Source organism: Macrotis lagotis, chromosome 1 (assembly GCF_037893015.1).
Source record: "Macrotis lagotis isolate mMagLag1 chromosome 1, bilby.v1.9.chrom.fasta, whole genome shotgun sequence".
NCBI classification, from domain to species: Eukaryota; Metazoa; Chordata; class Mammalia; order Peramelemorphia; family Peramelidae; genus Macrotis; species Macrotis lagotis.
This window is the reverse complement of record NC_133658.1, coordinates 309495123-309520406: the sequence shown is the minus strand read 5'-3', so window position 1 is coordinate 309520406 and position 25284 is coordinate 309495123. Positions and strand designations below refer to the sequence as shown.

General features: G+C 38.1%; 1 protein-coding gene and 1 long non-coding RNA gene across 2 annotated transcripts in view; one reads left to right on the top strand and one right to left on the bottom strand.

The window, feature by feature from the left end:
- The window catches only part of LOC141505506 (uncharacterized), a 207076-nt gene that overhangs the window by 106266 nt on the left and 75526 nt on the right, over positions 1 to 25284 (top strand). The window lies entirely within an intron of this gene.
- Positions 16768 to 17253, bottom strand: LOC141505505 (small ribosomal subunit protein uS13-like). Its single transcript, XM_074211394.1, has one exon. It carries the CDS (start codon positions 17230 to 17232, stop codon positions 16774 to 16776), a length of 459 nt encoding a protein of 152 aa, XP_074067495.1. The 5' UTR covers positions 17233 to 17253; the 3' UTR covers positions 16768 to 16773.

Below are 25284 nucleotides of genomic sequence, written 5' to 3'. Positions count from 1 at the left end.
TAAAGTCCAAGGATAACTAGGTGGTACAGTGGATAGAGCAGAAGACTCATCTTGCTTAGTTCAAATCTGACCTCATATACTTATATCTGGGTGACTCTGGGCAAGTCAGCTAACCCCCTTGAGGTTCAGCATATTCATATGTGAAATGAAGGGGTTAGACCAGATGATCTTAAAGCTTTAGATGTATGGTCTTGTGACCTATGATACTAGTTGTTACCAAGCAGCAAACAGAAAAGGGGTTAGATGCAGAGCAGACATGTCCATCAACTAGAAGTATGGGTCAGTAACATAGCAATAGAATTTGAAGGGTAAAACAGCTAAGTGTGGTGTAAGGTCAGTTAAAAGAATTGGGTATCTCAACAAGTTGGAACACAAAATATAACCTTCCTATTTTCTAATTTGACTCATTGACTCCAAGACAATATCTTGACTTATAGGAGCAGCAGTTTAAGGACTAATTCTGCCCTTTATTGTTCTTTGGAAAGAGCTTCAGCTCTGGACACCTCCCCACAACCACTGATGTCCCTAGCCTCAGGAAGAGGTGGCTTCTATGGAAAAGTGATTCTCATGATGGTGATGGGTGTAAAACAGGATACTTCTTCCACATATCTGTTCTATGTGGGGTAATGTCCCTAACTAATACTTGACCTTTTCTGCCATAGATAAGGACAGGTCTGATGCTGGAATGTGCTCCCAGCCTTGCAGAACCATGCCTCCAAAGGCAAACATCTCTGTCCTTGCTGACAAATGGGAAGACTCACTGTGGCAAGAAAATGAGTGGCGTTTTAGGTCCCGGTAGAGACCCGAGGTTTCATTTGGAGCCTGGCTGCCATGGGAACGGGGGCTTGCATGAATGATCAGTGCAATTGGAGGGAAATTTGTTTATTTCTAACCTCCCCCCTCAGGGGTGCTCAGGGTTAATTTTAGCTATTGCTGAGAACCCAGAGGCACCACACATTTTTCCTCCTTAGGAATGTCCAAGGCTCCATTCCCTCTCAGCCCCAGCTCCTCCTCTGAGAAATTGAGACATGTACATGTGACAATCCGTTTCCATGAAGACAGATCACTCTCCCTGCAAGGTCAAAGCTCTACCAGTCCACGTTTCTTGGCATAACTATCAGTCAGAAATGACAGCAGACAATCACCTCCCAGGCCCTGCCATTCCGGCTTGTCAAAACCTTTCAAAGGAATATTATGCCCCATAGAACTTCCCCTGTTGGACTCTTCATTTGTTTACTGCCACCTCCTCTCCCTTCCATCTTCCTTCTATGGAGGATTGGATTAGCACATATCAGACAGTATGACAGGGCTCAGAAGGCAAGAGAAAACATTTGGTAGATGTTATGAATTGGGAGGAGGAATTTATAAGTCACTTTGAAAGCTCAAGAGTCATATCTCGCGTTTGAATTTAGAAAAATTGGAACAGTCAAAGCCTAAGAATGACTTTAGTGTATGGACATAATCAGAAATTTATTCTCCTTTTGGAAAATCTAATGGGTTGTAGATTATTTATTACAAATTGGCTTGATACTAGGGTTCAATTTCCATAAGTTTCAACTTGCCCCACAATATAACATGGGGAAAGAATGCAGAGAATTAAGGATTGTTAGGACGGAAGAATTAGAAGGGACATTTGAGATCATCTAGTCTGAATATTTCGTTGTAAGGAAGCAGAAATGGAAGCCCAGAGAGAAGTGACTTTTTCCTAATCAAATCATTGAACTGAACAAATATTGATCAGTTGCTTGGTGTGTTCAGTTATAGGTAGTTTGGACTAGAATTATGGATTTAAAGCTGAAAGGAAGCTTTAGGTCAAATTCAATCTCCTTTTAGAATGAGAAACAAACTCAGGGGCTTTGAATTACTTATTTAGGGCCACTTAGCTAATCATTTCCTAAGGTGGAATTTGAATCCAGATCTTTGACTCCAAGTCCAGTGCCCTATTCACTACACCTGTTTTCCAATCCTGTGTTCTTTCTATTATATCACTCTACTTCATTCATGTGGGTTAGAGCCATCTGCCCCTGAGAAAAACTAGGGAAGACCCATGAAGTGTTCCCACTCTTTGCCCCAATCTCCCTCTAGAATTCCTCTCAAAGTGGATAGGGTTCCAATTCCACAATACACAGTATACCCCATAATATTTTTTCCCTTCCATTTTGAAGAAGACCACAACAGGGAAGTGATGCCACAAAGTGACATGGGGAAGGAACTCTGAGAATTGCAGATTCTAAAGATATCAAAACTAGAAGAGACCTTTGAGTATCCTTGACTATTATATTACTCTGTTAGGGGTAGATCAGAGACCAGTGAACTCTACCACACCTGCTCATTTGAGTTGGAAAGGATATATATGGATATTTAAAACACTGAACTAAAAGTCAATGTATTTAAATTCTGTCTTTGCCTCTAATATTAGCTATAGATGAACTTGGGGAAATTACTTAATTGAGCCTTAATTTCCTTTTTCTGAAATGTGAGGATAATAATACTTGCACCATTTATGTCACAAGGTTGTTGTGAGGGAAGAGTAGCTATAGAAATGTGAGTTGTTATTCTCAGCACTCTCCAGAATGTGTTCCCTTCTCTGATTGTACCATCTTGATTCATTCATTAATTTACCCATTCATGAATTCTGATTTATGTGAGAGGGATAAGAAGAAAGTATGGCAGATATGGTATTTTACAACTGGCTGACTCCATCTGGAAGGCCTTGAGCTTTATTAGAAAAAAACATAGTTAGACTCAGAGACAAAAGACCTTAGTTCTAGCTGATTCTTTCTAGCTGAGTGACCTTGGTCAAGTCTTTCTTTTAAGTTTCTTCATCTATAAATTGGAAATAATAACATGCTGCATACTCCTAGAGCTGTTGTGGGAGAAGTATTCTATAAATCTTAAAGCACCATTGACATCTGAGCTACTCCTCCACAACTTGAGATAGTGTTGGTAGTAGGATAGAAAGAAAGGATCATTAGAATAGCTAACATTTAAATAGGGCTTTACAATAAGAAATCCAACTTTATTAAGTCTCAGAAATACTGAGCTGCAGTTTGATTTCTTTGGGGGCTTACATTTCTACCTCCTGGACCTTTTCCTGCCTTTCTCCCTCCTTACTTTTCTGCTTTCAGAAAAGAAGAAAAGATAAGCAGGTTATTCCTCCTGTTCAGTAACATTGATTAAGGTATGATTACTGGCTCTCACAGTATAGTTGTATTCAGCTTTAAGCAAGTATACTTCTTTTATCTAATGGTTGGTTCTGAAAAAGTTTATTAGGTTAAATTTTTACAAATTTGATTCTGTTTTAAATGTACCAGGGGAATCTCATTACTTAAAGGAATCATGTGGTGAATTCTTTGCCCAGTAAAGACTTATCTTCTAATGTATCATTTTTTTGTAAATCTAGATATTTATAGAATTGGTTTTTAAATAGTGGGGTGCATATGTATCTAGAAATTCAATTTATAAAGCAGATAAATGTATGTTACATAAAAGGTCCTTCATCAATATATATATATATATGTATACATTTATATGTTTGCTTTTTTAAAAAATAGAAATTCACTTTTTCTCACTTTAAGCATGTATGGTCAAGATAATGAACTCCCACATTGGTCATGTCACACATTTATATACACATATGAATATTATATATATAATTATGTTTATATGTACACATACACATATTTGTCAATCTACCCTCTGAGTTCATCATCTTTCTATGTGTAGTGTGTAGCATGTTTCATTAAGAACTCTGGAATTGAGGTTGATCATTGGATTAATCATTGTTATTAAGCTTTTCAAATTGGTTTATTGTTACTATTATTTTCATTGCATAAATTGTTCTCCTATTTATGCTCAATGCATTCTGCATAAATTTATATAAGTCTTCCCAGGTATCTCTGGAATCATCCCTTCCATCGTGTCTTACAGCATAATAGTATTCCATCATATATATATATATATATATATATATATATGTATATGTATGTACACACACACACACACACACATATATATATATATATATATATATATGCTATCATTGTTCAGTCATTATTCAACTGATAGACATCCCCACAGTTTCTTATTGTCTGTCATAATAAAAAAAAGTGCTGCTATAAACATTTTTTGTTTATATGTGTCCCTTCTCTTTTTCTTTTATTTCTTTGGTATATTGATCTAGTATTAGTATCTCCAGGTCAAAGGGTACATGCAGTTTAATAAACTTTGGGGTATGGTGCCAAATTACTTTCCAGAGTGGCTAGACCAGTTCTCAACTCCCATACCAGTACATTATGTACCTGTTTTTTTACAACCTCTCCAGCATTTATTTTTTGGTCAGTCTAAGGAGATAAGGTAGAACCTTAGAATTGTTATAATGAGTGTTAAATAGTATTTTAATTAATATTTCTCTAATTATTAATAACTAGTTTTTCTAGAATTATGTATAATTCAGAGTATTTTTTCATGTAACTATTGATAATTTGATTTTTTCATGTAATTACTGACAGGAATTTCCTATTCCTAATCTTTGACCACAAATTGCTTTAAATAACTAACTCTTCCAGATAGTTCCTAGCTATGGGAACTAAACCTGTTTTTGCCTCAGTTCTGAATTTTGTTTCAGCAAAAGAGAAGAAAGCATCTCTGGGTGTATAGTGGCTTCAAGCTCTAAACACTATTGTGCAGTTTAGAGCGTGTTGGGTCCAGTTTGAATGAAACTCCAGTGTGAGTCCAAGACTGGATTGTTAAATTTTCAGGATGGACATTTACACTACAGAAATTGACAAATGCTACAAATCAAGACTTGATCTATTGTTTAATTGTTTAGACTTAAGAAAAGTGATGGGGAAAGTGTTAATAGTTCAAATTAAACTTAAAAGTATGTTTGCCTATGGGTTATTTTTGTTTGTTGGATTGTTTTAAGAAAGCTGCTTGTTAAATTTTACTGGTACACTGGTTTCATTGCATGAGAACAAAAGATGAGTGAGAATAATCATGACAGGGATAGGGAGTGATTTTGTAATTTCTTTTAGTATGGGGAACTCCTGGGTGAGGCAATTAGCTCATCACATTTCCTGCAACATAGTTTTTTTTAATGTTCCCTAGAGCAATGATATCAAACAAGAAGAGAAATGGGACCTTTAAACTCTACAAAAGGACCCCCATAAGGTCAAATAGTAACTTAGAAAAATCACATAATAGCATTATCTATTTTTAATCATTTTATTTTATTAAATATTTCCCAATTAACATTTTAATCTAGTTCAGGTCATTCTGAGGAATTCTGTGTATGTCTGCCCGTTTGAAAACTCTGACCTAGAAGCACTAAGAGATTAGGGAACTTGCCCAGGGTCACACAACTAATAATTTTCAGAGGCAGGAGTTCAACAGCAATAATAACAACAATAGCTGCTATTTAGATAGCATATATATGTTTGGAAAAGTGTATATTTTGTGCAAGTATTTGCTGAGAGAATAAGGAGAGACTATGGCAGCTTTCTGGGCTGTGGGATTAGCCATGGGGCTCCTTTACCTGTAATCTGTATGTTCGTTGAGGTGTATGACTATGTTTATCAGGGTAGTAGTTTTAGCTAGGAGTGTGCTGAAGCTAGCTTGTATAGGCTCAGGAAAGCCAATGATTAAATTTTTAGCATGAGTATTTACATCTTGGACATTGGCAAGCTATGATTCAGGATTGTTGATTGTCCAGATTTTAAGGAAGTGATAGAGAAAGTAATAATGCAGTTTGAATTTAAAAGTGTGTCTTATGTGCATTTTTGGAGAGCTGGTTGTTAAATATTTACCAGCACAACCCTAGTTTTAGCTTGATTTTTATTATTCTGCCACTCCCCCATATAAAACAAACAATGAAATTAGCTATAATATGAGACCCTGTTAGAGCTCAGAATTGTGAGTTTAGGTTAACTCATCCCTGGGTTCCAAGTTTTGAAGGAACTTTTTGCAAACTAATAGATTTAAATAAGTGCTAACATGGTTGTATTTTCTTGGTCCTGCTTAGATGACATAAACCTTTGCCCAATTTCGGTTTAACATATCTGGATATAGTCTGGTAAGTAAAGAGGTCCTGGATACTTTCTCCTTCTGAGAGAGGGGATTGGCAAAATTTAAATTTACAGTCAAACTCAATCAAATACTAAGCATTTATTAGGTGGTATAGTAGATAGACCTCGATCTCAGGAAAACTTGAATTCTAATCTTGCAAGACTCTGGGCAAGTCACTTAATCAGTTCCCTATTTCCCAGTGTTGTTGTGAGGATCAAATGAGAATATCTTTAGAATTCTTAGCACAATGTCTGGTACCTGGGAGGTGCTTACTAAATCTGTGTTCCTATCCCCATTTCCTATTAAGCATCTTTTCTGTTATAGATTATTAATACAAAGACAAAAAAGGAATCAGTCCCTGTTCTCAAGGAGCTTATAGTATGTCAGGAATGATAGATAACCTGAACTTGGATAGGCATGCACAAACCTATACAAAGGAAAGGAATGAATTACCATGGATGATGCTCCAGTTCATGGCCCTTCTGGATAATTCAGGGTCAAAGTAGATTTTCTTTGGGTTGAATTGGGAACTTAATGACCAGTTCTCCAATTCACCTAGCTTATGTTTTCAGTGCCTGCTCAGTAACAAAAGAATCAGATGGGAGCAGGTAATGGGGCTGATCCACAAGGTCATGGTCTACTTGAGAAGATCAACTTCCAAAAATGAAAATGTGATATCATTAGGGGACAGTCTAGGCAGTGACATCCAAACCACACCATCTAGAACTTGGTCATATGAAGGCCAAAGAGATTTTTGAGGAGAGACATTATTGTGCTCTGGAAGAATTCAGAAATGCCTCCTGGAAGAGATGGGTCTTGAGATGGATGCTGAAAGACAGTTAGGCTAAGTCTTCGATTCAATCCATGTTCTTAACCTCCCTAATAAAGTAGTTAATAGGTTTCACCTGCCATTTTCTCCCTTCTGCCCAAGGGAGACGAAGAAACTGTCTTTTATCTAATATCGGAGACTGGGACACTGAATGATTCAGTGGATTTAATCATTCAAGAGGCAACTTTAGTCCAAGAATGTGAAATGAAAATCAGAGGCAAAGAATCCTTTCCATGTGTAAATATAATTAGTGTGGCTATTATATTCTAAATCCTCCCTAAGCCTTGGCACATAGACACCAAGAGGAGTTTCTCTGACTCTTGAAAGGGGAAGCCTTTGCTGGTCTGAGTTAATTTAATTTGATTTATTTTAGAAACGAGCCTGTGTTACAAGTACAGTTTTACAATTTCAATATGCAAAGATTAATTTACATTTTGAGCTAATTAAGTAACTGAAACACCCACTAATTGATTATTACATGAAAGAGAACACATCAATTTGGAAGACTACATTCTATAAGGTTCTACAGTATTTACAAATTTAATTGCCAATCAAAAATTATTCTTTTGTTGGCTAATAGATTTAGCCAATTAACCTTTGGTTGGATTTTCTATAATTTCTTGAGTTCAGCAACATTCAGCTTTAGCTCTTTCTATATTTTCAAATTCATTAATTCCAAAAGGCCAACTCCAGCCATTGTTTCCATGGATTCTTCTTTCCTAAAACAAGAATTTCCTCTAGAGAAGAGGAATGTCTGAATCCAAGGGTAGTTGGATATGCTGGCAGAGTAAGAAAACTCCATGGAGTGTGTGATGTGAAGAACTTTTACAGATTTCTCCTCTGCCATTCCTATCCAATATCTGCTACAGTTCTGCCCATGGTACCTAAAATTCAACCATTAGAAATCCATTCCCATGAGTTTAGGCTTTGAGTCTTCCATGTATCTTTTGCTTAAATGTTTCAGGAGGATGGGCTGTTTGAAGGTAAGGGTGTAGTGGAAAGAGTACTGGTTTGGAATCAGAAGAAATCTGGCTTCAAACATTCAGAAACTGTGTGACCATGGGCAAAACACAAGTTTTGTAGTTTCTTCAGTTAAGAAAGGAGAATAAATATTACTTGTTATTAGCCACTCAAAGAATTGTTGTAAGGAACAAACTAAATGATTCATGAATCAAATTCATGCTGTCAAAAATCATCTTAAAGTACTAGATAAACCCTAGAAGTTGTTATTGTTGTTATTAGTAGTGTTGAGGGTGATGATGATGGTAGTCCAACTATGATGGGATGGCCACGTTGTTCAAATGCTGAGCATATACTTGCCAGAAAAGACTATTTTATGGAGAATGTACACAAGACAAGTGCTCACAAGGAGGTTAGAAGAAATAATACTGGGAGACCTTGAAGGTCTCTCTCAAGAACTTTGGAATTGATTGTACAGCATGGAAGACACTGGCCCAGGACCATCCAGCATGGCATGCTCTCATCAGATACTGTGCTGTGTTCTATGAGCAAGGTAGAATAGAAGCAGCTCAAAGGAAGCGTGACACCTAAGTTTAGAGTACTTCCCAGTTAGTTACATGGACTATTTTTTCCTGACCTGTGGTAGAGCATTCTGAGTTCATATCAGTCTGATCAGCCACAGTCAGATACATTGACTCATTACTAACATGTCATTTTGATCATCCTTGATGAAGAACTAGTACCAACCAACCAATGATAGCAGTAGTAGAGGTGGTGGTGGGTGATGGCAGTAGAAGTAGTAGGAGCAGCAACAGGTCCAGTTATCCATCACATAGAGGGACAATGTCAGAAAAGGTATTTAGAGGGGCCCAGAAGTTGAATGAGGTCTAGCTATAGTGAATCATGGTGAATATAGACTACCTATTATCTAGGGTCTCTTGTACATAGCAATATAAGCTTGTTGTTTGATTGATTTGATGAGCATAGAGGTTGTTACTTGGAGTGTAGAGTATTTGGTCAGAGCTGGAGGAGTGTAATTCTGGGAAAGATGGAGAGACTTGGAGTTGTGTGAAGCAGCAGTACCCACAGTGCTTATTTTGTGTTTCATAGGATCATACTCTAACTTCCCAAGGTTTGGGGGAGATTTATTGTAAATTATATACCACTTTTGCTACTATTTTGATTAGTATTCTTATTCTCACAGAGTTAGGCAAGGAAAGCCTCCAGCACATTGGATGGACTCCCTCTGACAAACTTAAGGGAGAAACCAGAGTTGGATAGGAATGGGTTGCTATTTCTACAGGGAACATCCTTGAGGAGGAGAATGCAGAGCTATGTGAGGAGAAAGAGGCTTACAGTGGAAAGAATACTGGTTCTGGAATCAGAAAGCAGAGGTTTGAATCTTGCTTCTAATGTTTTCTGGCCTTTGACTTTGAGAGTTATATAGCCTCATATGTAAAACAGGGGAGAGATGGTGGATTAGATAGTTTGTGAAGCCTCTTCTAGTCAAAGATCTATGATCCAATGAGTAGTATTATTATCTTTAACGTAGTGAATAGACCAAGAACTGCCCTCTGCATCAGGACATTTAGATTTAAGTTTGCTTTTGAGAAATACTGGATTTACATTGGGGTAGCTGGGCAGTGGATAGAGCTCTGGGCCTGAAGTCAGGAGGAACTGAATTCAAATCCAATTGTAATCACTCACTAGTTGTGGGACTCTGGGTAAATCATTTAACCTCTGTTTGCCTTAATCCAGGGGTTGGGGGACTTTTTTGGATATTTATAACCAGTATTCAGGGGCTATATTTTGTCAAACATTCAATTAATTCATCTCTATAAAGCAGCAAAATTTATTGAATTTTGATTCCCCTCCTCCCACAGATTGGAGGTTCCCCTGTCCAGCCTTAATCCAATAGAAAGTCAGACATGACTGAACAATAACAAGGGCTTTTCCACATGACAGATTTTAATAACAGCAATAATAATAGCTAGCAAATTATATGGTACTCGAAGATTAGCATTATATTTCACAGACATTATCTCATGTGATCAAATATTTGAAAACAATCATTGCCCAAATTCCTCCCACCAACCTCCCCGATATATATGTTTTCTCTCAAAATAAAATATCCTTAGTATTTTCAACCAGCCTTCATAATGTACATTCTCTACTACCCTTACAATTCTGGTCACCTTCCTCTAGACTGTCTGATTTGTCAAGTATCTTTGTAAAATGTAGTACCTAGAATTGAATATAATAAATAGTCCAGATGTGATCTTACCAGGACAGGCTGGAGATTCCCCTGCCCAGTCTTAATCCAATAAAAAGTCAGACATGATTGAATAATAACAAAGACTTTCTGTGAATGATTTCAGCCATCTCCAAAGATGCTCTTCTGTGTGGGGGGGTAGGAAACTGGTTGCTCCATTATTAAAGAGATTTAGAGTGGGGAAGTATAATGGGATCAGATTTAAGACTGGAGAAGAAAACTGAGAGGTCATCTAGTTCACTTCTTTCCCATTTTATAGATGAGGAAATTAAGGTCTAAAAAGTTTGTGATTTTGCCCAAGTTCACATGGATATTAAGAAGAAGAGTCAGGATCCTCAATGACTACAAATCCTGTCCCTGGCCACTGTACCAAATCTATTGATTATGATTCATGCTCAGAAGAGGGGTAGTAAAAAGGCATTGTTTTTGTATGAAAGAGCCTCTAGATATGAGAAGAGATCTCCACTCAATTCTTTGGCAAAATCTTCCTCTCTCTCTCTCTCTCTCTCTCTCTCTCTCTCTCTCTCTCTCTCTCTCTCTTGTTTTTAGAAGGTGTTCATAGGCACTGAATATTGCATTTTATTTTTAGATTTTTAGAAAACTATACTAATCAGTTTTGCTGATCTTCTTTTAAAATTTTGTTCTATGGGATGGATCTCTGAAGGGGAGGGGAAGAATACTGAGGGAAATTTAGGTTATTGTAAAAACAAAGTATAATCAATAAAATATATTTTTATAAAATTGTTCTAGGTTGTATTAGGAAAAGCAAAAGTATTCAGAATAAGAGAGATGATAATGCTTCTTCCTGATGAGGTCACATCTGCTCTGTTTATTATATTCAATTCTAGGTACCACATTTTAGAAAGATCATTGACTAATCGGACAGTCTAAAGGAAGGTGACCAGGATTGTAAGGGTAGTAGAGAATGTACATTATGAAGGCTGGTTTAAGATACTGAGGACATTTTACCTTGAGAGAAAACACACACACACACACACACACACACACACACACACACACACACACACACATATATATATTTGGGGTTGAGGTGGGAGGAATTTGGACAATGATAGTTTATTTTCAAATATTTGATCAAATGTGATAATGTATGTGAAATGTAATGCTAATCTTCAAGTACTATATAATTGCTAGATGTTATTGCTGTTACTAAGATCTGTCATGTGGAGAAAGGATCATTTTATTTACTTCTTCCCCTCCCTCAACCCCACCGGACCAGTGCACACAAGTTGTAGAGGAATAGATAGACCTTTGGGGAAGTAGAATAAGCTTCTTCAGGAAGCAGTGGGTTCCCTTTATCACAAATAAAAGTCGAAGGACAACTTAGCATGGATATTGTAGAGGATTTTCTTGTTTAGGTCCCAGATGGATTAACTGTCCAATGAAGTTCTTTCTAGTTCTGAAATTTTGAAATTCCACTCTTCCAGGAGGCAGGTTACCTGCTTTGATTGCCAAACACATTGGGGCATGTCACATTATCTCACTTTCCTCTTCTGTAAATTGAAAGGGGGGGATGGGTTGGACTAGGTTGATCTCTAAGCAGCCCTAATGATTTATAGTTCATGTCTCCCCTCACAGGTCTCTGTCCACCTTTCCTCCCACCCCATAGTAATCAAATGGGGTTTTTCTATAGGGGATGGTATTGCTGTGAAGATCAAATGATAACAGTACAGTTCCTGGAATATAGTGAACTGTATAAAAATGTAACTCATCATGCTCATCATTATTATCACTCTAAGAATTCCTAGCTTCAAACCTCACCAAGATCAGCAGGACACTGGAGAGAAGAGGGGAAATCAAGGAAAAATTGGAAACCCAGAAAAATGCCCTGCTCTCTTAGAGTTGACCTCCATCTCAGCCTCCTGACCCAGTCTAGGAATCAGGATGCAACGAGAGGGTATTTTTCCCTTCTTTAAGAGAGCCAGGCCAGGTGGTAACCGTAGGATATTCCCCACTCCCCAGTAACCCCTGACTCTTTCTCTCCCCAATCTGTCAGGTCCTAATCCACCAGACACCTCATTAAGTTTCAGCAAGTAACATTGGAGGCAAGGGCAGCACCATATTCTTTAATTAACACCCTACTTTCCTGACTTGAAAATTTCTTTTTTGGTCTGGGGCTTAACACCCCCCCCCCAACAACTGTCATTTCATTTAAGATCCAAGGAATGAGCCCCCATTACTTTAAGGCAAAAAGAATAAAGAAAGCAAAAACAGATTCCTCCCCCCCCCAATTGATTTAAAATGTCTAAGTCTCTTCATTCCTAAAAACGAAACAGCATTTGGGTGTTTTATTGGCCTGTCCCTCTCCTTCTTGCCGTTCCACATTTGTGAGGTCTGTAATTCATTATCAGTGGATTTGCATATGTTTTTACTACCGGCATAGGTCACTCCCAGAACACTGTGCCACTGACAGGTTTATAATTCTGCAGACACAGGCTGGCAGATAGACATGTCTCCCCCACAGAACGGGAGTGTAAATTTTACTGAGTAAATAGAACCAAGCTGTTTAGTATAATCATCAGAGGAGATAGATGCAGCCAGCAGGCAAGGGATATCTTTTCTGTCCCTGGGCCAGAGAGTTCGCATGTGTGTTTGTGTGTGTGTGTGTGTGTGTGTGTGTGTGTGTGTGTGTGTGTGTGTTTGTGTATGTGTGTGTTTGTGTGTGTATGTAGAGGGGCGGATAGAATCTTGCATCTTGCTTCAGGATCTGGCTGATTGAGTGGTTTCCAAGAACAAAGCCCTCCTTCGGAGTCCACTGAATCAGGTTTTACTTCACCTTACTCTATTTCTCTGCCTGGCTTTTTTGAAAAAAAGGAGCTGAATCTTACTTGTGAAGGAGATTGTGTTTTATGGATACTTTTCCTTCTCAGAGACTGACAGGGGGCAAATTGGGAGGTACAAGAAGAAGGAGAGATATCTAAGTCACAGAGATCCAGTAGGGCTCTGAAGAGACTTCCTAAACTAGGGTGGACAAAGGTGAGAGGAGGGCTCATGGAACTAGAGAAATGTTAGAGCTAAAAGGAACTTTAGAGACTACCAAGTCCAAGAGCAGGTGACTTCCCCAAAGTCACATGGTATTAAGTGACAGGGTTTAAAGCCAGTTCTTTTGCCTCCAAATCCAGGACACTTCCCATTATATTCTTTACTTTTGATTTCAATTAGAACAGGATGCTTGCCACCTTATTCTTTACTCTCCCCCTTTCTCCTTCAGTCTAGGACTTCACCAAGTAAATGACTGACAGCTCCACAAACCCTGACAGCTGCTCTAATCCCAGCAAGGGAAAGAAGATGTCTCAGTTTTCTGTGATGGACTTTGGTTCCTTCAGCCTGAAGGCCTGAGGCCAAGGAATTGGTCTGTGCCAGCAGTCCATTCCCAAATCATGGTAATGGCCGACAGCTTCTTGTCACTATCGGGAAGAAAAATCTCAGCAACTAACCCATTTTTTTTTCCTTGCTACCCCCCCACCCCATATTGAGACCATAACAACTAGGGTTGGTTTATTTTTCACTAGGTCAACCAGTTGTTTAGAGAAAGTTTGGATCCAGATAAAAAAAGTAGGTCCATGATCCTTGTTTGCTTAGATTCCATATATCAAGGATGCTAGGACAGGAATGAAGTCTAGGAAATGATTGGGGAAGAAAAAGAGTTGAGAAGGAAGGGAGAGGAGTGGAAAGGAAAGGGAATGAGAGAAGGAAAAGGAGAGTAAAATAAAAAGATATAAGAGATTAAGAAAGCATAGTGCCTGTCACATAGTAAGCACTTAGTTAATGTAGTTGACTATTAAGAGAAGAGAGAGGGAAAGAGAAAAAAGGGTAAGAAGAGAGAAGAAAAAAAGCAATAACAATTCACACACACACACACACACACACACACACACATATATATCCTTAAAGTAACAGTAAAAATGTCAAAAAAGATGACCAAAGAAAATGATATTATCCTTAGAAACACCATAGATATTGAAACAATATTAATATTAAATAGATATTCACTAAATGCCCTAAGATTTAAGTACATAAGGAAAAAGGTAATTAAAATGAAAAAAGACTTTGACAGTAAGGCAATAATTGTAGGTGATTTTAACATTTCTCTTTTAGAACTGGATGAGTTTAACAGAAAGATAAACATGAAGAGTGGATAGGAAAGAGTATCGAAAAAACTAGATTTGATAAATCCATAGTCATTATTGAATAGTGATAATAAAAAGTATACTTACTTTTCATAGTACCTGTACAAAATAGATCATGTTCTAGGGCATAAAGAACTCAAAATATAGAAAGAGAGAGTAAATAGTGCCCTTTATTTTCCAGAACTCCCCATTTTCCTGGCCTTCACTTGAAGCATGCTTGAGCCTCATCAGAGGCTAGTCTTAATTTCCACCTCAGGCTAGAGGACCAAGGTGGTCAAGAGAGTACTCAGACTTGGTTAACATAAAGTCACATCTGCAACCAAAAAGGAAAAGAGAGTCACCTATGGCAGGACAGAGAAAGTGTATCTCTTAATGAAGAAATTTCAAGTTAAATCCAGGAAAATGGGAAACTCTGGGGACTGTTATACATTTAGGCATGATTTATTCAAGTACTGCCAAACTCCCAACTCCTTGGATAGCTTTACCTATTGAATGGGTAGAGTCCATTTCCCTTGAAATCACCTCTTTGGCTGAAGCTGGGTTCTTAGAATACCATTGATCCTTTTCTCTTTAATTACAGGAGATTTTCTAGATACTTTTATGCTGGGATTAAGTCAGGATTTAGGCATAATGGTTCAGTGGAGAGGGCTGGACTTCAAGTCAGGAGAGACCTTGGTTTTAATCTACCATCTGAGATTTACCTTCTTTTAAAATATGGGCAAGTCACTTAATATTTTTGAACATCAATTATCTAGTTTATGAAACAGGAACAATAATAATAATGATGCTGTTTAGGATCTACCTCCCAGGGCTGTTTTGAGACTCAAATGAGAGAATCCATATATGAACTTGTACAAATTTTCAAGTGCTGCATAAATATCTGCCAGCATTTTTTTAAGGCAATGGGGTTAAGTGACTTTCTCAAGGTCACACAGCTAAGCAATTATTAAGCCTCCGAGGTCAGATTTGAACTCAGGTACTCACGATTCCAGGGCCAGTGCTCTGTCCACTGTGCCACCTAGTTGTCCCTGCCAGCAATCTTAAAAGAAGTTTCCTATGGAGTGGACTATATAGAGAGGCAGGAGTCCTGAGTTCTAATCTGTACTTTACCAGTGATGAGTTGTATAGTCATAGGCAAGTTCCTTCCTCCTTTTGGGCCTCAAATTCTAAGGAAGCAAAGGAAGCATGTATTTGTTAAGTGTCTAATATGTGCTGAGGAGTCATGAAGAGTCCTCTGCCTGACTTCAAATCTGGATAAGTCATGTACTAGCTGTGTGACTCTGGGCAAGTCACCTACCTCTGTTGGCCTCAGTTTTCTTATCTGTAAAATTAATTGGACTCTAGTGTCTTTACCAAGAAAACTTCAAATGGGGTTATGAAGAGTGAAACATAATTGAAATGACTGAACAATAACATAACAGCAGCAAGTTCCAGGAACTAGATTAAGTACTTTACAAATATTATGTCATTTAATACAACAACCTTGGGGATAAGTACTCTTATTATTCCATTTTGAGGATGAGGAACAAGAGGAAAAGAGAGGTTATGCGACTTAACATCACACAGTAAGTGTTTGAGGCTAGATTTGACCTCAGGTCTTTCTGATTCCAGGCCCAGAAATCTATTGACTGTTCTATCAGCTGCCTTTTTTTTTTACATTGGTTGATTGATTGATTATTATCCTTCGTAATTGAAGAAAGCCATAACATCAATTAAATGATGGAAAAACATACTCATGTTGACTAAAGTGAAAGAAACATTGTGAAAAGATATCCTACTCACTGCCTCATCCAGAACCATCTACACTTTGTGGCCTGTTAGTAATAATGTATGTCCTTCTTTTTTTGTTTGTTTGTTTGTTTGTTTTTGTTTTAGGTTTTTGCAAGGCAAACGGGGTTAAGTGGCTTGCCCAAGGCCACACAGCTAGGTAATTATTAAGTGTCTGAGACCAGATTTCAACGCCGGTGCTTTATCCACTATGCCACCTAGCCGCCCCTATGTCCTTTGTTTTTGAAGCAGACCATGACATCAAGGAGGTGATGCCATGACAAGCATGTGAATTGAATTTGAGTGAGGTGGGGCTGTGCTAAGTCACCAGCCTTACTATCTCCTCCAGAGCTATCTGGATCTTGTGACCAGATATGAATCAGGATGACTGGAGATGGTCCTGGATGTGAGGCAACCAGGTTGAAGTGAGTTGCCCAAGGTCTCACAGCTAGTAAGTGTTAGAGGGTTTTCCCTATTCCAAGGCCAGTGCTCTATTCACTGTGTCATATTAACAGTGCTAGTCTGGTGGCAGTGGGAGGCCTCGGGCATTTAGATGTAGTCACTCCCTGGTAATGGAGGCACCAAGGTGTTGTAGTAATGCTTGAATGACAAGATGGTATTTTTGGCAACAAATTTGTGACACTATTGTAATGCTAACCTGTCTCTCACTGGACTAAATTTTTTTTTGATATAAGCTATTTACTAATAGATGAGACCAGTGAAGATGTTTACTTCTTCTTGGACACACCCACAGTGCGACCCCTGTGGCCTGTAGTCTTGGTGTGCTGGCCTTGGACCTGGAGACCCCAGAAGTGCCGAAGCCCACGATGTGCCCGAATCTTTTTCAGTCTCTCCAGATCTTCACACAACTTATTGTCCAGACCGTTGGCCAGAACCTGGCTATATTTTCCTTCCTTTACATCCTTCTGCCTGTTGAGGAACCAGTCTGGAATCTTGTATTGCCGCGGATTCTGCATGATGGTGATCACACACTCCACCTCATCTTCAGTGAGCTCACCAGCCCTCTTGGTGAGGTCAATGTCTGCTTTCCTCAGTACTACATGAGCATATCTTCGACCCACACCCTTGATGGCTGTGATGGCAAAAGCTATTTTCCATTGTCCATCAATGTTGGTGTTGAGCACTCTCAAAATGTGCTGGAACTTCTCGGGGTTTACAAGAGACATGGCTGCAATGGCGGCATGAGACCCTTCTCTGGAAGAGGAAATGGAAGTTATGTGGTCTCCTTATATAGTGGGCCTTGAAGCCTGGACTAAATTGTTATGGCGATTTTTGAGATTAGATATTTTCTAATAGAAGATAGAGTTTCCTAAAGGGGGATATATGCTGGGATATTTTTAGCTCTAAGGATATATAATTCCAATTTCTCTTATATCTAGTATATTTTGCATATGCACTTTATTAGTGAGAGGTACCAGCTTTGCCATAGATTTGAATGAAATCCTACTATGTCTAAGAACACAAGATAGAGGTTTTGTGTTTTCACCAAGTACATATTGGAAATACATTTTAGTAGGGGCTTTCAATGCCTTACTCTAATGGAAAAATACAAATTTCTAGTTCTGTGGCAGACCAGTTGGGAAAATATGTTTGCAAAGGAAATTCATTGATGTCCTTGAATTGCACCATTCAACTGACCAATTACCCTTGTACAAGGTTGGGGAGTCTTCCTTGATTCTCTACTGAGTTGCCTAAGTTCTTATTGCTTTTATTTCTGTCTTCTGCACAGAAAGGGATGACTTCTGGTGTTACCTTGAGGGAGGGAGGAAGGTAAAGAGAAGGAGAATATAGAGGTATGGGCAAAGTTCTGTTCTTTTCTTTTCTTTTTTTTTTTGCAAGGCAATGGGATTAAATGATTTACCCAAGGTCACACAGTTAGGTAATTATTCACTATATGAGGTCAGATTTGAATTCAGGTCCTCCTGACTCCAGGGCTAGTGCTCTATCCACTGTGACAGCTAGCTGCCCCTGGCAAAGTTCTTTCAACTCTTTTTTTTTAGGTTTTTGCAAGGCAAATGGGGTTAAGTGGCTTGCCCAAGGCCACACAGCTAGGTAATTATTAAGTGTCTGAAGTTGGATTTGAACTCAGGTAATCTTGACTCCAGGGCCAGTGCTCTATCCACTGCACCACCTAGCTGCCCCTTCTTTCAACTCTTATTGAGGAACCTGTATTTTCTGACACAGAGAGGTGTACTGAGCAAAGGGGTGCCATCTTTGTCCTTTCCAATTAAAATCCAGATGATTTTTACTATTTTCAAAATAAATCTTTTGAGTAAATGGGAACTTTTTGTCAGTTCAGATTTTTCCCTCCCTTCCTCCTTCTCTTCTTTCTTTTCTCACTCTGACCTTACCACTCTTCCTTACTTCTATAAACCAGGGCTAAGAACCAATTTGTATGAGACTGACCCTTCCAAGTATAAAGAACAGAGTTGGTCAGAGTTTGGGAGAAAAGAGAACCTGAACTTCTACATCTTCTAGAGACAAAACAGATTTTTATTCTTGCCAAGAGGGAAGGCAGGAAATTGGTGCCTGAGGCTGGCCACCCTTCAGAGAGAAGAATTATTGGATTAGAATTATATCTATTTGCCTCCCTTAATATTGTTAGTTTAAAGGGAAAAAATTGCTTCTGATTACTATCTTTAATGGGGAAGACAAACCCCAAATTATATATCTAAATCTTGATCCCCCCAGTTCCACAATGAACACACATAGTAAATAACATTAATTCATTAAGTCAATCTCAGAACAAACAAAAATCAGAGGTCTGTCTGTTTGTATCTATCTATCTATCTATCTATCTATCTAGTCATACCAGGAAGTTATTTCAGGTATGGTTCCAGACCACTGCAATAAAGCAAATATCCTAATAAAGAAAATTACAAATTTTTTAATTTCTCAGTGCATATAAAAGTTATATTTACACTATGCTGAAGCCTATTAAATGTGCAATAATAATATGTCTAAAAATGTTCATAGATCAATCAAAAATATTTTATTGCTAAAATATAGGAACCAACATCTGAGCCTTCAGTGAGTTATAATCCTTTTGCTAGTTGAGGGTCTTATCGAGATAGATGACTGTTGACCAATCAGGGAGGTGGTTGCTGAAGGCTGAAGTGGCTGTGGCAATTTCTTAAAATAAGACAACAAAGTTTGCCTCATTGATTGACTAAATATCATTGTTGGGTTATCAATTGACCTAATTTCAATATTGTTCTGTCTTAGGGAATAGTGATACCTGAGGAGAGGGAGAGAGATGGGAATGGGGTGGTTGGTAGAACAGTCAGAACAAATGCAAACTTTATTGATTAAGTTAATTAATTTTTATGGGCACGGTTCATGGCACCCCAAAAAAATTACAATAGTTGCAATAAAGATCACTAATCATATATGACTATAATAGATACAACAATAATAATGAAAAATTTGAAATACTATGAGAATTATCAAATTGTGATACAGAAACATGATATGAGCACATACTATTGGAAGAATGTACTGTTAGGCTTGCTCAATGCAAGATTTCTACAAATCTTCAATTTTGTTTAAAAAATGCAATACCCGTGAAGCATAATAAAGAGCAATAAAATGAGTTTGTCTGTAGTTATATTTCTCTATGTATACATAACTATAACCATGTAGATATAATTTTTTGTATAAACTTATAAGCTAACTATATAGGGATATTGATATTGGCTTGAGAGAGACAGACTGAGACAGACACAGAGAGAGACAGACAAGAGAGAGATAAAGAGAAAAAGACAGAGACAGGAAGGAGGAAAAGAAAGAAGGAAGGAAGGAAGGAAGAAGAGAAGGAAAGAGGGAAGGAGAAGAGAGACAGAAAGACACACAGAGAGAGAAAGAGCTACAGCCAGAGACACAGAGATTAGAGAGATAGAGACAAAGAGACAGAGAGACAAAGAGACAGGAACAGAAAGACAGAGAGACAGACAGACAGACAGACGCGCACAGTGACAGAGAGACAGAGAAACAGAGTGAGATAAGCTGGAGATAGGGACATGATGAAAATGTAAACTTCTTCCCAGAGTCTTTCTCTCCCTTCAGGGACTTGAAGAGAGTCTGGAATCATGTATATTCTCTCTAGAAGCTTGAAATCAGAAGATCATAATCTTTCTTCCCTTTAGTCCTCATCAGATCTGCCCTCTAGTACAGGTGAGGAGCATCAGTGCTGGATGACTTTTTTCACTCTAAAATACATTGAATTTCCTTTTAGCTAAAATATGCCCATAACATCAAAACTACCCTTTATAAACCTTTCCCTCCCCAACTTCTCTGAATCCTATATTTGCATGTGAAATTCTAATGCTTGAATAATGGTACTTCATTAGGAAATGCTGATTTTGATTAATGATCTTCCCCTTACCTTTTATATTGTGGATTTTTTATTTCTGGTTAGTTATAGTTACTCATGCAGATGGACTTTGAACCTTGGGATAGCCTTTGGTGAAGGAAGATCATTCTATTTGTCCTGCCTGGATTCAAGTCCACAAAACAAGATGCTCCCATACAGGGAACCCCATGGTGTCCTATTACCTTCTCTGCTTTCCTGCTTCCTTTTATATTTTGGCTTTCCTTTCAGATTACAAGTTCTGGAGGTCAGGGACTACCTTTCTTTTTTATTAATTTGCATCCCCAACAAAAATCCTCAACAATTGCATCTCCACAGTACCCCCAGGATAGTGTCTGGCACATTGTAAATACATAATTCATTGGATTGGATCATATTGACTCAGGAAGACACTAGAAGTTGATTGGAGAAGGAGCAAATTGGTTCTTCCCTTTAAATCAAGTAACAGGTTCACTGCCAAACCTCTTTAGTTGAAGGTGGTAACCACAAGTTCAAATTTTGATCATTCCCAATCCATCATCACCCTGTTGGTTTTGAGAATAACTTGCACGTGTAGTAGATAATTCAGGGGGAGGTGATGCCCTTCCAAGAATGTTAGAGCAGATTTCCAGGGGAATAAAAGAAGAAACTACCATTTTACATTAAAGGAGGAAAAGGTAATGGTCTCATTCACAGGGCATCAGCACCACAAACATAATTGAACACCTTTGAGTCAAGCAGACTGAGTACCTGGTATTTTATTTGCATTCATTCTCTCATTCTAAGATAGAAGTTTGTCACTTTGTCAATAACTCAATATATGTCCTTGGGCTTTATGTATGGAAAAACTCTTTACAATTAGGAGCATTTAGAAATGGAATTCACTGACTTAGGAGTGAGTTCCTCATCACTGGAGGTGTTCATCTAGGAGTTGTATAATCATTTGGCAGGGAAGTAATAGCAGGGAGACCTGTCCAGAATAGGTAACCTCCAAGATCCCCTACAACTCTGTCTGTATATAAAGGTGTGTCATTCTTTTTTACTAGACATGAGGTTTTCTGTCCTTAAAATGAAGGAATCAAATGAGATAATCTCTAAGATCTCTCCCTGCTCTGACCTTATCAATAATGATAAAGTCTGTGATGATCCTGAAAGCCCTTTCCATATCTGATAGTGTATTTCCACTCTGGATTCAGAAAATGTTAGAACTTAAAGATGAGCAGCAATTCCATGGTTCACTTAGCTAACTTAATAGATATGAATCTTTGGAAAAGTCATCTAACTTTTCTAGCTCTCCATTTTTTAAATCCCTAAAATGAGGTTGTTGGCTTGGATAAACCTGAAGGATCTATTGTAACTTTAAATCCCTGCATTGAATAGGAAGGCTAGGCTTGAGTCAGTGAAACTTTGGAAGGGAGTAAACACAACTTCCACAAGAAGATGGACACACTGTCTTTTTAGGATGCTAAGTGCTCATGCCTTGACCCTTGACTTAGGGAAGCTGAATCTAGCTACCTGAATCTGCCTCTTTGGAAATTTCTCTCCTTGGCAAATGATAGCCCCGGGCAGAAATGTCTATTGCTATTGGGGGTGCAGCGACACTGGCACCTCTGATCTGTTACAGTTGTGTTATAATTGCCATTTTCCAAAAGTGTGGCTTGCCTCATTAAGCTAGAAATAAACATCTTATATTTTTGTCTTTGTGATTTGCCTGAGAGTGACTATTTCCATTCTTGTTTTCCTTCTGCTGCCCTCTTTTTCTTACCCCTGGACTCCTTGTTTCTCTTCCTCTCTGAAAAACTGAATCTTAGACTGTCAGTGACACCAGGGTCAAAAATGGGGTGGTTATAATAATACTTTATTTGAATGTTTGAACATATATGTGTATATTCGTGTGTTATATGTATGTACATCAAATCAGAATAGATAAATGTATAGAATATATAGATTTATAGTTATGTCTAGAGAGCATATCTATAGATCTATAGTATATATTTCTGTCTCTATATATTCCATACATATTTATTCTGTTCTTATTTGAGGTACAAGGGTAACTAAGTGGTATAGTGGCTAGAGCACTTGGAGTCAGGAGGATAGGAGTTTGAATCTAGCCTCAGATACTTGACACTTACTAGTTGTATGACCTTGAGCAAGTCACTTCACACTGATTATCTCATATCCAAGGATATCTCCAGTCATCCTAATTTATATCTGGCCACTGGACCCAGAGAGGAGAAAATGAGACTGGTGACTTAGCACAGTACCCTCTCTCTCAAATCCAATTCATGTGTTTGTCATGGCATCATCTCCCCTAATGTCATGGTCTTCTTCGAGAATGAAGGATAAACATCATCATTTGAGTTATATCTATAGATAGATATAGATATACAAACACAGATATATTTCTTTGTGTATAGATAGATAGCTGTTCTTACTGGAAGTAGACAATAACCCTGTGAGGCTGGTAGGATAGGAAGTTATTATTTTGTAGACTGAAGAGGTAGTGTGATGCTGTGGGTAGGGAGCTGGCCTTGGAATCCAGAAGACCTAGGTTCAAGGCCTGCTTCTGATACCTACCAACCATATGATAATAAGCATATTAAATTCTCATATAAAATAGAAATACATGCAATAATGCAAGCAATAGTCTCAGACTATAAATTACAGAATTGTTGCAGATTGGTTTCCATGGAGAGAATTTCCACAATGGGTATTCTTTGTACTGCTAAAAATCATGGGTCTAGACTTCACTCTTTCCCTCTTCCCTCCAAATAAGTCAAGATGTTGAGGAAATTAAGGCCTAGATAGAGAAATGATATTTGTGGAGGAAGACACTTCAAGAAAGTCAATTAATATACAGTAGTAAAGATTTAGAGTTTTAACCTAGCTGTTATTTTTCAGATCAAGAAACATGGAGATTGAAGGGACTTGCCTAAGATCACCCAAGTTTGGGATTTGAACCCCAGAATCAATGTTCTTTCCACCATACCATCTTGTCTTTTGCTACAGTCAGGACCACAAGAGCCAATTGTAGACAGGGGAGAAAGAGAAGAGAACAATATTTTTCATGGACATGCCACTAGCTTTCTGCCTCTCTAGTGGCACTACTGAGCCTGGTCCAACCAACCCTTTCACAGGAATGGTCTCCTCTTTTCCAGTTTTCAGGGTCCAGCCTTTCCTACTCTTGAGGCAAATCACTTCCAGCATTGAGACAGGAATATGTGCAATGGCCAAACCTCTTTGAAGCTCATCTTCCAAATTCCATTTTCCATCCATTTTCCTCCAATTCCATTTTATTTATTACCAAGAGGCAAGCAGATGGAACCATTTTTTTTCTGAGTGACTTAAAAGAGACACATTGCTATTGTGTAGCCAGTTCTGTAACTAATTTATCACCTGTAACTAATTTATCACATATCCTGTGTTACAGTGGATAGAACTGGATGGGGTGCAGCATAGTTCTCCTCACCTGGAGGATGTAACACGTCATTGGAGATTTTCTTGGTAAAGATATTAGAGTTGGTTGTTATTTTCTTCTCCAGCTCATTTTTCAGATGACAAAACTGAGGTAAACAGGGTTAAATGAATTGTCCAGGATCACATAGCCAGTGTCTGAGTTTGCATTTGAACTCAAAAGTTGAGTCTTTTTGACTCTTAACCCTGCATTCTATCCACTAAGCCAATAAATGAATGTATTAATTGGTGAAATATCACGGGACCCATACATTCATAGCATTGCTGTCTGTGGAAGTTTGCGTGTCTATGGCTTTCCCACTGAATCTTTTACTATGATCCTACCTATGAACCAGATTGAATGAGATAAAATATTCTTAAAACAAAGGCAATTTCCTACTGCCGATGTTAAAAACAACAATTAGCACACATTAATTTGGAAAGCTCAGAAGATGGGTCATTTGGAAGTAGATTTTTGCCTTCTTAACCCATTCTTTATAATTTTCACTTGTTGAAATGATTAGTCAGGAAATAAATGAAGTAATATATGAATAAATGAGTTAAATAAGCATTTGTTAAGTGTTTACTATGTGAAGTACTTTGAAAAATTCTGGAGATAGAAGAGCAAAATAGTCTCTACTCTCAAGGAACTCACTTTCTAATGAGGGAGACAATACATAGAGAAAGCTTTGACTACAGATTAAGTGGAAAGGTCCCATAATGTTGAGGATGCTGTAGCAAAGTGATATCTTTTTAATTCCCTTTCCTCTATTAAAATCATATCATTTTCTTGTGATGAACCATTTGAATGAACCAAGAACTTGGGTAGGAATAATTTTATTTCTTGTCTCTTTAGTTGTGATTGCTGAAAAATTGGAGACTTATGGTACCAATAGAAGCAGTTGTAGGCTGTGACTTCACAATGATGACCATGGGAAGTGACCTGTAAGTGGGATTGGTATTCTGGGCATATGACTACTCCTGGGCTCCTAGTGGTGGCCATGGTAGTGACTAGGAGAGGGGGCCCCTTATCCACAGTGATTGTTTCCTTTAGTGATGGTTGTGGAGCTTGGATTAGAAACAATACCAGTGGTCTGAGACGCCATTGATATTTCTGGGATCCTTAGGATAGGTATGCTGGGACCTCTTTATTGTGGTTTGAGGGGAGTTAGGTGGTAGTCAAGATGGTAGTGATGATTTTATTTGCTTGACACAAGTTATCTCCTGTTTCCTTCTTAGGGTGCCTTGATACTTCAGTCAAATTGACTTAGGAAGCATATATCAAAGCTTGGGATTGGCCCAAGTTGTATGGTTTTTCCCTACTGTCCAGATAACTTAGGAAATAGAATCAAACAAATATGTTTTTAATATCTTCCTCCATGGATCTTGAGGGGTTAATTTATCACAAATATCTGCC